The sequence below is a fragment of the Lolium rigidum genome, chromosome 1 (genome assembly GCF_022539505.1).
Source record: "Lolium rigidum isolate FL_2022 chromosome 1, APGP_CSIRO_Lrig_0.1, whole genome shotgun sequence".
NCBI lineage: Eukaryota > Viridiplantae > Streptophyta > Magnoliopsida > Poales > Poaceae > Lolium > Lolium rigidum.
Window position 1 is genome coordinate 311,145,923 of NC_061508.1, and position 15,742 is coordinate 311,161,664.

The following is a 15,742-nucleotide window of genomic DNA, read 5'->3' on the forward strand; positions in this document are numbered from 1 at the left end:
TTGGTTTGCATGATTGGTCTCTCTAAATCTAGATATTTTCTGTTAAGTGTTTGAACAACAAGGAAGACAGTGTAGAGTCTTATAATGCTTGCAATATGTTCTTGTGTAAGTTTTGCTGTACCTGTTCATACTTGTGTTTGCTTCAAACAACCTTGCTAGCCAAACCTTGTACTGAGAGGAAATGCTTCTCGTGCATCCAAACACCTTGAGCCAAAACCCATGCCATTTGTGTCCACCATATCTACCTACTATGTGGTATTTTTTCTGCCATTCCAAATTAAATTACTTGAGTACTACCTTTAAAATTTCATTCCTTTATCTTTGCAATATATAGCTCATGGGACAAATATCTTAAAAACTATTGTGGTGATGAATATGTAGTTATGTGTCTTAGTTCTTATAAGTTGCTTGTTGAGCGATAACCATGTTTCTGGGGACGCCATCAACTTTTTACCTTTGTTGGATATCATGTGAGATGCTATGCATGTTTGTCTTGTCTGAAGTAAGTGCGATTTCATGATCAAATGGTTTGAGTATGCATACGTTAGAGAAGAACATTGGGCAGCCAACTAAAGCTATGTATCATAGTGGAAGTTTCAGTTTGGACATACAACCTCAATCTCTTATGAGAATATTATTTGTTGTTGAATGCTTAAGCATTAAAAGAGGAGTCCATTATCTGTTGTCTATGTTGTCCCGGTATGGATGTCTAAGTTGAGAATAATCAAAAGGGAGAAATCCAATGGGTGCTTTCTCCTTAGACCTTTGTACATGCGGCATAGAGGTACCCCTTTGTGACACTTGGTTGAAACATATGTCATGCAATGATAATTCGTGTTTTCCGAGCTGATTAGGACAAGGTGCGGGCACTATTAGTACTCTATGCATGACACTTGGTTGCAACTTATAGGAAGTATTATGCATTGCACATATGAATTATTACTACCGTTGAGAAAATTGTTTCTATGTTTTCAAAATAAAAGCTCTAGCACAAAAATAGTAATCCATGCTTCCCTCTGCGAAGGGCCATTCTTTTACTTTATGTTGAGTCAGTTTACCCACTTCTTTCTATCTTAGAAGCAAACACTTGTGTTAACTGTGTGCATTGATTCTTACATGTTTACTCATTGCACTTGTTATATTACTCTATGTTGACAAATATCCATGAGATATACATGTTACAAGTTGAAAGCAATTGCTGAAACTTAATCATCCTTTGTGTTACTTCAATTCATTCTACTAAGAATTTATTGCTTATGAGTTACTACCTCCGTCCCAAGGAATAAGGCGCACGCGTATTCCAAGACAAACTTTGACCATAAAAATTGAGCAACACAATCTTGATTATATTATATGTAATTAGTATCGTTGGATTCGTATTGAAAAGCACTTTCTAATGATGTTAATTTCGTACAAATAATATTTATATATTTTAAGTAATTCTTGGTCAAACAAAAAGCACGTAAAACGAGGGCGCCTTATTCCTTGAATCGGAGGTAGTAGCTCTTATGCAAGTCTTGTTGATGCTTGTCTTGAAAGTACTATTCATGAAAAGTTTTGCTATATGATTCATTTGTTTAGTCATTATCTTTGTTAGCAATCTTTTGCTTCAGATCACTCCATTCATCTCATATGCTTTACAATAATGTTGATCAAGGTTATGTTGGTAGCATGTCACTTCAGAAATTATTTGTGTTATCGTTTACCTACTCGAGGGCGAGTAGGAACTAAGCTTGGGGATGCTTGATACGTCTCAAACGTATCTATAATTTCTTATGTTCCATGCTACTTTTATGACAATACTTGAATGTTTTATACACACTTTATATCATTATTATACATTTTCCGGCACTAACCTATTAACAAGATGTCGAAGCGCCAGTTGCTGTTTTCTGCTGTTTTTGGTTTCAGAAATCCTAGTAAGGAAATATTCTCGGAATTGGACGAAATCAACGCCCAGGGTCCTATTTTTACACGAAGCTTCTAGAAGACCGAGGGGGAAAGGAAGTGGGGCCACGGGGCGCCGCCACACTAGGGCGCCGCGGCCAAGGGGGGCCCGCGCGGCCCTAGGGTGTGGGGCCCCCGTGACCCCTCCGACTCCGCCCTTCCGCCTACTTAAAGCCTTCGTCGCGAAACCCTCCGTACCGAGAGCCCCGATACGGAAAACCTTCCAGAGACGCCGCCGCCGCCAATCCCATCTCGGGGGATTCAGGAGATCGCCTCCGGCACCCTGCCGGAGAGGGGAATCATCACCGGAGGGGCTCTACATCATCATGCCCGATGCGTGAGTAGTTCATCCTTGGACTATGGGTCCATATTAGTAGCTAGTTGGTTGTCTTCTCCGCATGTGCTATCATTGTTTAGATCTTGTGAGCTGCCTAACATGATCAAGATCATCTATTTGTAATGCTACATGTTGTGTTTGATGGGATCCGATGAATCTAGAATACTATGTCAAGTTGATTATCAATCTATCATATATGTGTTGTTTATGTTCTTGCATGCTCTCCGTTGCTAGTAGAGGCTCTGGCCAAGTTGATACTTGTAACTCCAAGATGGAGTATTTATGCTCGATAGTGGGTTCATGCCTCCATTTAATCTGGGATCGTGACAGAAGGTTCTAAGGTTGTGGATGTGCTCGTTGCTACTAGGGATAAAACATCAATGCTTTGTATAAGGATATTTGTGTTGATTACATTACGCACCATACTTAATGCAATTATCTCGTTGTTTGCAACTTAATACTGGAGGGGTGCGGATGCTAACCCGAAGGTGGATTATTTAGGCATATATGCATGCTGGATAGCGGTCTATGTACTTTGTCGTAATGCCCTGATTAAATCTCATAGTAATCATCATTGATATGTATTGAATCTTTATTTGTCAATTGCCCATCTCTAATTTGTTCACCCAGCATGTTAGTTATCTTATTGGAGACACACCACTAGTGAACTGTGGACCCCGGTCCATTCTTTTACATCTGAATACATTCTACTGCAATCATTGTTCTTTACTGTTCTTTGCAAACAAACACCATCTTCCACTCGATACGCTTAATCCTTTGTTTTCAGCAAGCCGGTGAGATTGACAACCTCATTGTTACGTTGGGGCAAAGTATCTTGATTGTGTTGTGCAGGTTCCACGTTGGTGCCGGTTTCACCGGTGTTGCGCCGCACTACACTCCTCCACCAACAACCTTCACGTGCTTCTTGGCTCCTACTGGTTCGATAACCTTGGTTTCATACTGAGGGAAACTTGCTTCTATACGCATCATACCTTCCACTTGGGGTTCCCAACGGACGTGTGCTTCACGCGTATCAAGCACACAAAGGTTACTATTGATTGGCTTGTCAAACAATCTGAGCAGGCTGTAAGAATTGATCCAAACACTATTGTTGACACACTCATTGACAATGCTAAGAAGAAGTGGGGTGCACCAGTACCCAAGAGCAAAGCTTACAGAGCAAGGAAGAAGGCATTTTATGTTGTTATGGGTGACCAGAAGGCACAGTACACAACGTTGAGGGACTATCTTCAGGCTGTCATTGACACTCATCCTGGGAGCATGTGTATTGTGACAACAAAGCATGTAGTTGAGCATCCTAGTACAAACCCAAGGTTTCATGGGTTATTTTACTGTCTGAATGCATCAAAAGAAGGCTTTCTTAATGGCTGCTAGCCCTTCATAGGTTATTATTCTTGTAAATGCATTACTTTTTTCCTAGCACAAACTTATTCCTTGTTAGCTTACCAACACAATGACACAGGGGTAGATGGATGCTTCATTTAATTGAGCACTGGCCAACAAATACTTGCTGCAACTGGTAGAGATGGGAACAATAACATTTTCCCTATTGCATTTGGTGTGGTGGACAAGGAAGACACTGCCAGTTGGTTATGGTTTCTGACTCATCTTAGGTACTGTATTGGGGAATCTGGAAAATTTGGAATGTACACAATTATTTCTGATAGGCAAAAGGTCAGTGCAGTAACATAGAATTTGTGTACTACAGTTCTCTTTGCTATGTAACTGTAAAAGGAACCAAACAGTAACATTTGTTATATTCATGTTTGAAGGGACTTCTCAAGGCTGTATCACAAGTTTTCCCACATTCTCCTCATAGGTTCTGTCTGAGGAATATTTATGCCAACTTCCAATCTGCTGGATTCAGAGGGCCGGAATTGAAGAAGCACATGGATGCAGCTAGTTATTCTTACACAAAACCAGAATTTGATAGAGCAATGGATGCTATGAAGGAAGATTGTGAGGAGGCTTATAATTGGGTGCTGCAGATTTCTGTAGAGACATGGGCTAGGCATGCTTTTGATAGAAACTTCAAAACAGATCTTGTTGTGAACAATATATCTGAAGTGTTCAACAAAATGATCCTTGATGTTAGGAACAAGCCTATCAGAACAATGCTAGAAGGCCTAACGAATAAAGTCATGGTAAAGAATAGTGGGACAAGAGAGAAGACAGAGAGAATCACAAGGGAGATCACTCCACACTATACTGAGAAGTTGGAATAAGCAAAGAGGTGGTCAAGGGAATGCACTACAAAGAATTGTGATGTTGACCTGTGGCAAGTTAGCAACATCAAAAGAAATTGTGCAGTCAACCTAAAGAACCACACTTGTACATGTAGGAAATGGGATATAACTGGAGTACCTTGCAGTCATGCTGTTGCTGCAATTATGAAAGTGAGATAGCATCCAGAGGACTATGTACATGAGTTCTTCAAGAAGCAACTGTACAAAGAAGCCTAGAAACATGTTGTTTACCATGTGCCTGGTCCAGATGATTGGAAAAAAACTGACAAAGACGGCATAGAGCCACCTGTTTTCAGAGAGAAGCCAGGAAGGAAACAAGTTAAAAGAAGGAAGGGACAATTTGAAGTTCCAGCACCAAGAGACATTTCTAGAATGGCCAGTATTACTTGCAACAACTGCAAGGTTGTTGGACATAGGTACACTAGTTGCCAGGCACCTCTGAAGCCAGGTCTTCAACTTAGGAAGAATAACCACCAGGTAAACAATTTGTATGTTTAAGCCATGTACAGTACTTGCTTTTCAACAATAATCACTTTTTTTTGCATGCTTATAGAGTACAAGGCATAGTGAGGATGGAAACACTTCAGCATCTGCAAGCATAGCAGCAGCTCCTCCACTAGCACCTGCAAGAGCACCAGCAGCACAAGTACCTGCAAGAGCACCAGCACAACCATCACCTCCAAGAGCAAGAGCAGCACCAGCAGCTCCAAGAGCAAGAGTAGCACCAGCAGCTCCAAGATCTTCAGCACCTGCAAGAGCACCATTCCTAGAGCTTCAGTGGATACAAGATTCTCTGCCCCAAGAACAACCACTGCTTCAGATCCTGGTACTGCTAGAAGGAGGGTTAGTGGAAGGAAGAGACTTCTGACAGGTTGGATGAAGGGCTATCTCACTGCTGGAAATTTTACATATCGCCAGGATCCACCTGCTCCTGCTCCTGATGCATAATCTGTTGAATTTGGCCCGTTTAAGCATGTTTAAGACTATGTTGTCAGTGTATAGATCCAAACTATGTTCTCATTTCAAATTTGAGACTGTGTTGTACTGTATGGGTGAAACTCTATATGTGTGCACCTGTTTAAAACTAATCTGTAAGACTAGTTCTAAGATGATGTTTGAGACTATGTTCTAAGATGATGTTTGAGACTATGATGTAAGATGATGTTTGATACTATGTTGGTAGTTGCTATTTAAAAATGTTGTGAATTGATGCTCTTAAAATGGTGTACATGCTGTAGATGACCAAAATGGTCGACACCCCTCGAAAAAACCCTCGAGGCTTTTAAAAAACCATAGAGGCTCTCGATGACCTAAAATGGTCGATACCCCTCGGAAAACTCTCGAGGCTTTTAAAAAACCAAAGAGGCTCTCGATGACCTAAAATGGTCGATACCCCTCGCAAAACCCGAGAGGCGTTTAAAACACCATAGATGATCTAGATGACCTAAAATGGTCGATACCCCTCGGAAAAACCCTTGAGGCTTTTAAAACACCATAGAGGCTCTCAATGACCTAAAATCGTCGATACCCCTCGCAAAACCCTCGAGGCTTTTAAAACACCATAGTGATCTAGATGACCTAAAATGGTCGATACCCCTCAGAAAAACCCTCGAGGCTTTTAAAACACCATAGAGGCTCTCGATGACCTAAAATCGTCGATACCCCTCGGAAAACCCTCGAGGCTTCTTAAAAAATCATAGATGACCTAGATGACCTAAAATGGTCGATACCCCTCGGAAAACCCTTGACGCTTTTAAAACACCATAGAGGCTCTCGATGACCTAAAATCGTCGATACCCCTCAGAAAACCCTCGAGGCTTCTTAAAACATCATAGATGATCTAGATGACCTAAAATAGTCGATACCCCTCGAAAAACCCTCGAGGCTTTTAAAACAACATAGATGCTCTCGATGACCTAAAATGGTTGATACCCCTCGGAAAACCCTCGAGGCTTCTTAAACACCCAACAATTTACAACATCACACTTTTCAACAACACACAGTTCAACAACAACACAAGATTCAACATCATATAGCCTACTGCCAGTTCATGTAAGGGGTACATAGAGTTCAATGCAACAACACTAACAGTTCATAACATGGCCACTCTCGGTTCCTTGACAAACCTGATTCGAATCCCAACCCACAGGATTTAATTCCCTTTTTAGGTCGTCATCTGCTTCATAAATGGGCCGGCCCAAAAACCGTGCTACATGTAACCCTGGACAATGAATGCGGCCCAGTACAAAATCAAACAAGGAAACCTGGACGAACACGCATCGCAAAGCACGTTAAAATTGGACGGTTTAGGATTTTACTGAGCTCTAACTAAGTCCTCGGTATATTGAGAATTAGCAAATCCGATATAATAATAGATAGCATAATCAACCTAAAACATTCAGCACACTAGGTTCAAAATCTCTAACTAAAGTCATAAAGTCAGTCTTAATAAGATCCCCAATCTTTCGTAAAACAAGAAAACAAGCCATGATCCGAGGTTTCCTAAAAAAATCCATCGGCCCAGGAGCACAACTAGCATATGAATGCAAAATAATATGTTTTATTTCCTCTATGGAGAAGTGTTTTCCAAGTAACTACCATAAGAGTGAAAAATAACATATTTTATTTTTCAAGCAATGTTTTTTTCTTAGAAGTAATCGTATCCCCGGGATCCCAAGAAATGGTCTTCCAAAGAGACGGTTCACTTGTTCCTGTTCAACAAAATAGTTCTTATAAAACCTACTTCTTAAGACAGATTTTTGCCCGCTTTATAAATAAAGGAACCACAACCGTACGTAGTACGAGACCAAGTCTCAAATCGCAGAAATAAAAGCAAAGAAAAGCTGGGGCCACAACACAAACATGCCCAAGCTAAAACCGAAAAAAAAACAAGCACAACGCCCTACGGAACCCGGGTCGGTGACTGGATGGAGAAGAAAGACAGTGTGTTGCCTCCAATAGGTGTCGAAGCATGGCGTCCAGTCGCTCCCGATCCCGTTGTCTACACAACTATTGCAAGAACGCCAAGTATTTTGAAGATAGAGCCGGTCGCATGCCGGAGGAAAACTTTTTGAATAACCATTTACTCCCTCCATTGTCTATTATATGATGTTCTAGATATATTTTAGTTCAGAATAGATGCTAAACAAAATGAGTAAACCTATGTACCGAAATATGTACATATATATATGCATTTTGGAAAAAGAATCTAAAATATCTTAAATAATGAACGTAGTAAGTAGTGTACGAATTATTATTTTAGCATAGTACCAGACGTGTAAACGCGCACGCTTGAGCAGCTGACGTATATTACTCTCCCACCGGCAACACCTGTGGAATCTTTGTGGAGTAGCTTGATTATTTGGAGCATGATAGTTGATGCTCCATTGCCCGCTTTGCTCACCGTGTCGGTCCGTTTAAAAAAATACAATTTGATGCCTCACATGATGTTGTCTTGTTCTTGTTGCTATTGGGGCTTAGCAGCCTGACAGAAGCTCAAACCAGCGACGTACGCCTGTGGCGATTCCGTAACAAAGACTAAACTAACATGCAAAAACCGTCGCCACTCTGATGTCCTATGATCAACTGTATTATACACCGCTAATTTCATTTTCAATCTCAGAAAAGAACAAGAAGAAGAACAAAATAAAGGCTGGCTTATGTATGTGTGTGTGTGTGTAATGTACTTGTCGTCGACTCGATTGCATGCTTCGGTCGCCGTCGTCCTTGTTGCTATCACGGTCGGCCGGCCGGCGCCGGTTGTCATGTCAGTGTCACATCTGTGACAGTCAGCGGAGGAGGTCGAGCGCCTTCTGGAGGACGGGCCGGAACCTGGCGATGTCGAGGCGGACGTCCTGCTTGCCGAGGTAGATCTCCTTGACGAGCGACCAGCTCTGATCGTGGATGGGGCCCGGGTTCAGGAACACCGGGTGCCCCCTCGGGTACAGCTCCGACAGCGTGCTCTCCTCCGCCGTGATGTTGTACTGCAGGTACCTCATGTTCATGTCCCTCGGCGGCACGCCGTACTCGTCCATGGCCAGCGTCTCCATCCGCCCCAGCGGCACCACCTGCACCACCACCGCGTTCATCGGCAGGAACACCAGGTTGGTCAGCCCGGACCCGTGCACCGCCAGCATCGCGTCGAACGCGTTCACCGTCGCCGACGCGTCGGCCATCCGCGCCTGCCCGCCGTCCCCGACCACCACCTCGCCCGGGGCGCCCTTCTTTGGCATCAGGTCCGACGCCGTCACCTCGAACCCGACCTCCTCCGCCGCGGCCACGATCTCGTCCAGGTTCATGAACCGCCGCTTCGACCGCCGCGTGATGATCAGCAGCCGCGGCCGCCTCCTCTCCTCTCCGTCGTCCTCCTCCGTCCGGATGGCGTGCTCCCGCGGCAGCGAGTATCGCCACATGAGGAACCGCTTGAAGTCCACCATGGACAGGTTGTTGGGCGAGCGGCGCGGGTCGATGCTCATGTCCTTGTGGCTCCTGAGTCCGACCGTCACACGCCGGTAGCAGTGCACGCGCTCGTCGCCGTCGATGTCCACCGCCTCGTGCCTCGTCAGCCCGTCCACGATCTCGCCGTACTTGCGGAACCACCACGCCTGCTTCTGCGTCACCAGCAGCTGCACCTCGCGCCCGAGGTGCCGCGTCGTGATGAAGAGCGGCACGATGTTGTCGTTGAAGTCGTGGTAGTAGTTGCCGCAGTAGCCGCCGTTGGAGTAGAGCACGGCCGGAACGTCCTCGTGCATCACGTCGCACGCGGGCGCCTCGTCGGCTGCCGCCAGCCGGACGGTGAACTCCGTGATGCCGTTCATGATGCGGGACTCCCCCTTGCGTGTGTACGGCTTCATCTTCCAGCTCGTCGCGTTGGCGGCGATCCATGTCGCGTTCGCGCCCACGTCCCCCGCGGTGGCGCCACGGCGAGGGGTCACGATGAAGACCTCCGACGTGCTCCCCCGGACGCGGATGGCACCGGCCATCTCGCAGAAGTCGGACCTCGTGTCGTTGAACTCGCAGCTCACGCGTGGCTCCGGGATGAACTCCTCCTCTGCATTGCACAAATTCGCATCAGGAAGCATGGTTCTTTCCCTGGATCAAATCAACTGAGCAACCAAATTGTACCATGATTTGTTTGCCTGTTGACGATATACATTTTTTGGATAAAGATTGATGATATACATAGTTACATACCTGCTAGATTGAAGAAATTCCTGCTATCCATCAAGAGTGATGGAAAAGGCTTGCCTGTAGATTAAAATCCCAATGTCAAATCCCCAATTCCATTACAAGAATGAATGAGCATTGTCATGCTATTATGCTACTGATGACTTCATCCATGGTCAACAGAAACACGATAAACATTCTCTGATAATGGGTTGCAGAATGTAAGGAAGAACTGGGAATTACGTACCAATCACAAAGAACTGAACAGCCGCAATGAGCAGCAGCAGGGGGAGGCCGCATGAAGGTGGTCCCCTGCTCTTCTTGAAGCTTCCTCTCCTCACAGGCACCTTCATCTCTGCAGCTTTACAACAACCTCACAAGGCAACGAGAGCTCCAGCTCCTAGCCCTCCTGTCTGTGCGATACTACAAGTACACACAATCGCAACGCATTCCTCAAGTACATTAATGGTACGCAGAGCAAGCCGATGATTAGTTAGCTCGAAGAGGAATTAAGAAATGGATGCGATAATGGCGGATAGATAGGCAGGCAAAATATGCACAGCTAGGCAGGCAGGCTGCAGTAGCGGCCGAGGAGAACGATACAACTTAGTACATGATTTGGAAAGCGATCGCTTGCGATCAGATTAAACTAATCTGAGCTCTGCGTCTGCTGGTCGGTAGAGTAGAACGAACCATGGCTGTGCTGGCCGGGCTGGCATCTCACGCAAACCACGTTTCTTCGCCTCCTTTTCGCTTTTGATTCACGAGAACTCTTACTCTTTACACTTTCCGAAGCTGCTGCCGCCTGCTGGGATTCATTCACGAGCAGGAAGATCTCAGCCGGAGCTTCTGATCTTCATCGTCTTGATTGCGGTCGCGGTGAATCTGCCGGGTCAGGTGGCGCTCAAATCGGCGGCGAGAATATTGGCAAGTCAATTGGGTTATCATGTGAGATTGTAATTTTTACAAGTTCTGCAGACAACAAGCGTGGTATAAGGTACTCGTCAGATCTATGGGTTTGGCATTTCTTGCTGCTCCAGCAAACGGAATTGTCTCGGAGCCGCGGGCACATGGGAGGAGGGAGGAAGCAAGGAATCGCGGAGCGAAACCCAACAGCAGAATGGTAGGGGAGATTGTCCAGGTTGCAAGTATGCAGTATACTTTATTGTCGTTCCTCTATCTTTTGCTCCTGGAATATGCATGCACTTTATGTGAAAGTTCTAGCACCTTGCTCATTCAGAATCGGAACTGATTATGCTTACTGTTAGTTATGTGTTTTGCAGTTATACTACTCTGCATTATCGGCGTAGCTGCTAGATAGCACTAATATTTTGTATTATGCACTTTATATGAAAGTGGCAGCTTGCCCATTCTGTATGAGAATTCAGAACTGATTAATACCCTGTTAATTATGTATTTTTGCATAAAGTTTAAAATAGCGGGCTATGCTTCTTAGCGGCGAAATTTTCTAAAATTATAGCAGCCATTGCGCTTTTTTCACAAAAATAAGAAAATATAGATAAATTAAGCATCATATATCCATATCATCTAAAATAAATGGCATGAAGTTTAATATTTCAAAATTTTAATAGGTCAAGGATATGAACGTCTAATGAACAATCATGATGATTGTAGCGATTAAAATAGTGCCTATATACATATACTACCTCTATCTCGAAGCTTAAGCCTTATAGGAGTTATTTTTAGAAAGTCAAACTATGTTAAGTTTGATTAAGTTTTTACCAAAAAATCATTAACATGCAAAATACAAATCAACATCACTAGATAGCTAATGAAATATATTTTCATATGGTATCTACAAAATACCATATTTGTTAATATATTGTTCTAAAAGTTTGGTCACACATATGGTCCTCAAGCTTTCAAATTTAAATCTGAAAACATTTGGTCCTTGCGGGAAAATAGCATTTTTTTTTTGCCCAACTTTACCATTTCAGTGCTATTAGTGGGATTTCCTATTCAGCGCTAAAAGTGCATAGCGTTAGCGGGAGGGATCTCAATCCGCTATATCGACGAGATAGAGCGCTATTTAAAACTTTGAGTTTGCATATCAGTGTAGTAACACAAATACTAATATTTGTTAAGATGTAAACTTTGCATACCAATTTAATTTCAATAGTATTACTTATGAGCCCAAAAAAACAATATCTCAGATACAAAAGCCTGCTCTCGCGGTATAGTACTTAAATGTTCCCACCCGTGCCGTGATACTCCCCATAAGGTTGCTTAGTTCTAGTATGTATTTTGAACCATCCTAGTCACTGCTCTACATTATCAGCTTAGCTAAAATATACTAATATTTCTTTAGACGGAAATTTTGTTTAGTCCTAGTGACAGAGACACAATCTTGCCTTATTTAATAAGTTGTGCAAGAAAATAGAAAAGCCTTGGTTACTCTCGTGGCATAATACCACCCAATTGTTCGAACCGCAATACTCACCGTCAGGTTGCATAGTTTTTTATCTGGTCGACTAGGGCGGTTGGCAATGTAGAAGATGTTGCGAAAGACACTCACATTCGATTTGCATAATTTACTTGGCTGCATATACAATGACTGGAACTTCATCTTTTTTGCTGTCCGGCCATGACAAGGAAACAATTGCAAAGAGCAACTGAAAAACTTTATACCCACAATACGAGCTGGCTGTGTATAAAGGCATGGAGCGTCGGTGCTCCTAAAGAAGAAGAAGAACATGGAGCATCAATCAAGCCCGGCGCCTGTGCATGCACACCAACCTAGCTCTCGCTTAGCCAACTGAAAACAGAATTTTAAAATCGTGCTACACATGTCTCTGATAAAATGTATCATATGGTTGACTACTAAACATATCAAAATAGTATGTACCATTTTGACTAGCATCTGGTGTCAGACTGTCAGTTTGATTACGCATATTACATCGCCATTCGTGAGTTGCCACCCCTCTGACCTTGCAACTTGCGTTGCTGCACCGCGTTGCCACTGAATAAGGTGTCCCAATACTGTCACTGATTCTCTGGAAGTAACATGTTGTGACTTTCTAAATCCGGAGCTATTTCTTTGGTCCCAGCAGGAAGAGGAGAAAAATTCCGTCGGTCACCACTAGTATAATGCAGGTGTTTGACTAGGAATGTTTAGCCACGCATACTGTTGGACGATCTGTACTTGGCGGTAGTGAGTTGTGGTGCTATGATCTAGCCACCGACTGCAGGCACTGCTTACGAGCAAACAGAAGTGACAAGCCTATTCTGTGCGATGGTTCAGTTAGTAACTCGAGAGGATCGCCTATCTTATTTTATATATGTATGAATTTCATTGTTTTTTGTTTAACTAGCAAGGTGGCCCTCGCAAATGCGAGGGCAACATCTGAAAATTTCATGTGAATATATTTATATTATTTAGTATTAACTTTTATTGGTCAAATATAAATATTAGTATTATGTAGTCACTGAAATATTAAGTTACAACATTTCAAGAAAAAATCTTAAATAATACTTAATTTATGATAAAATTATTGCTTTAACATTTGCAAAAACAACACATATCATTAATTATGTATTTCATTGTACATTGTGATATTTGATCAGTTTGTAGAATAAAATTCGTATCACTCATGTTAGACTGTTGATTTTATTTTAGGTTACATTAGTGTGAGGTTTGAAATAAGATTAAAGTTTATCAATAATTTTATAGAGTTGAAAAAAAAATATAATGAAGTCTAAATAGTAATGGACAGCAATCTCGTGGAATATTATGTTTTTGTAAATTTATTGTAATCTGCCCATCGTGTTCTACATTAATAAAAATAATCAAATTAATGGGTGAGTCTATGGCATGTGAGTTATAATCAAAAGTATAATATATCAGTTCTCGCCTATTAGTTGTAAGGTTCAAGAGTTCAACACATATGTTTGAAGACCTATTTGGAATACGGCAAAAATATTTTACTTTTTCATGGATATTTTAAGGATATCAAGAACAACCTACCATGCATATGTTCTATCATCTTTAAAATCTAGGGCAAAATTCTTCCATATATACAAATTGGATCATATGTAGGGTTTTACAATCAAAATAGAACGTGCATCCATGGGGAAATGTCCAACAAACGCAATTTTAATATATTTGTATGTACTTTTGTGGTTTGTACTGAAATTAGAAATGTGCTTATCTGAAGAACCAACATGTAATTGAATGGTTAGTAGGGTAGTTATACTCGGAGGTCATTGCTGATCAAAACTGAGGTCTCGGGTCATTTATCTCATTATGATGAAATATTATTTCGGTGGATGGACTTTTTTATTGGTAACTTTTATTTTTGAGAGCTTCTCATTAACTGCAATCCTTATATAGCTTCACTCCCTCGTTGGGCCATATATTTCCACGTACCGGGCCTGATGCCTGTCTAGCCAAATCAACATGGTTGTCATCAAATCTCACATGCATCATCCTCTAAACACTATTTCTCTCTTATTGCAAGCGGCATGGGCGGAGGGAGATCAGTACATGGGTGTACAATTCTACACCCATTATTTTAGGCAAAAGCTTGTATATCTATGTCTAATGTACATTCGGAGCAATATGCATTAAATAAATTAGGCAAAACATGAGTAAAACTATGACTTAGTGTACTTTGTACACCCATTATTCATGCACTGGCTCCGCCACTGGACCGCGGTAGTCTCGCTAGCACATGGCTGGTAGGCACGGAAGTCGCATGTCTTTTCGGTTCGTGTTTTTTTCACTGACGGGAAGTGGAACAGATACATACTTTTTCTCCATTTCATGTCATTTTTTGCTGACCAGAATGTAGGCACAATTTTCTTCTTTCTTCCTTTTAGCGCCTTTTTCATTCTTTGCTCTTTTACTTTTTTAAAACTGTGACTTTTTTAACAACGTGATTTTTTGAAGAACTCTCAACAATTTTGAACCGATGAACAACTTTTTCAAATCATAATTGTTTTAGAAACTTTATTAACTTGTGAACATTTGTAAAACCCGTAAACATTTTTAATTCGTCGAAAATTATTCAAAAAAATATATTTAAAATTTTATTGACTTATGAACATTTTTTAACCCGTGAATTTTTTTTGAAATCCTGATTTTTTAGTAACTTTATTAGTGGAACCATTTGTTCCTAGTGAAATCTTTTGAAAATCAGCGAATCACTTTTAAATTTAAAATCAATCTTTCAAGTGATTTTTAAAATCTGGGAACCAAGTGCAACTGGTAAACAACATGTCCTTGAAAAACCACTGACAAAAAAACACAACTGCAAAACCTGAAGTCTGGCGATCCCGATCAGAGCGGCATGCTCGACGAAGAAAAAATCTGCACGATTGAAGAGATCGATCGTTGGGGCCACCTCCTCTTCACCATATCCTTATGTGTTGTTTCTTTTTCGAACATATATAGCCATGTATTTTTATGCACGCTTCTTTCGATCAAAATTTCCAGCGCATGCAAATCTTACCGGGTACGCATGCAGCTAAGAAATCTTGAAAATAAGCACTTTAGCGCTGGCTCGCCCTCAGCTGGTTCGCTGATCCGTATCTATTTGGAAGAAGCTAGATCGGATGGATCATCCCTTTATTTTTTCATGTCCCGTTTAGCCAACAACGCGACGGCCCATCCGGACGAGCGAGCGAGCGTGTAGGCTCCTCAATCTTTGCTACGTTGGAATTTTCTTTTAGCGATGGTATTCTTTTTTATTTTATTTTGAAGGTGCACGTGACATGATATAACGTGAAATAAGAGATCTAGTATTTTTTTGAAAATAAGAGATCTAGCTAGACACGGTGCCATCCCAAGGGAAAAGGATATGCTACCTGACCACCAATCTCACCATCCAACATTCTTTTCTTACCACGTTTAGATTTAGACGTGACATTTATAATATAAATCGTGTCAAATAGGTTACGTAACTATTTTTTTATAAATCCTAACCGTAAATTTTAGATCTAACCATCACGATAATTTGGATTGATATGGATTAACGTGGTGTCTCTAATTAGAACTGTATTTTGC

General features: G+C 41.9%; 1 protein-coding gene across 1 annotated transcript; it reads right to left on the minus strand.

Annotated features, from left to right (window-relative positions):
• Positions 1-7,985: 7,985 nt before the first annotated feature.
• On the minus strand, positions 7,986-10,380 carry LOC124684140 (beta-1,2-xylosyltransferase XYXT1-like). The gene is made up of 3 exons (XM_047218527.1): positions 9,965-10,380; positions 9,745-9,798; positions 7,986-9,601 (listed from the first exon to the last, which is right to left on the minus strand). The coding sequence occupies exons 1-3, from the start codon at positions 10,068-10,070 to the stop codon at positions 8,340-8,342; spliced, it is 1,422 nt and encodes a 473-aa protein (XP_047074483.1). The 5' UTR covers positions 10,071-10,380; the 3' UTR covers positions 7,986-8,339.
• Positions 10,381-15,742: the final 5,362 nt, after the last annotated feature.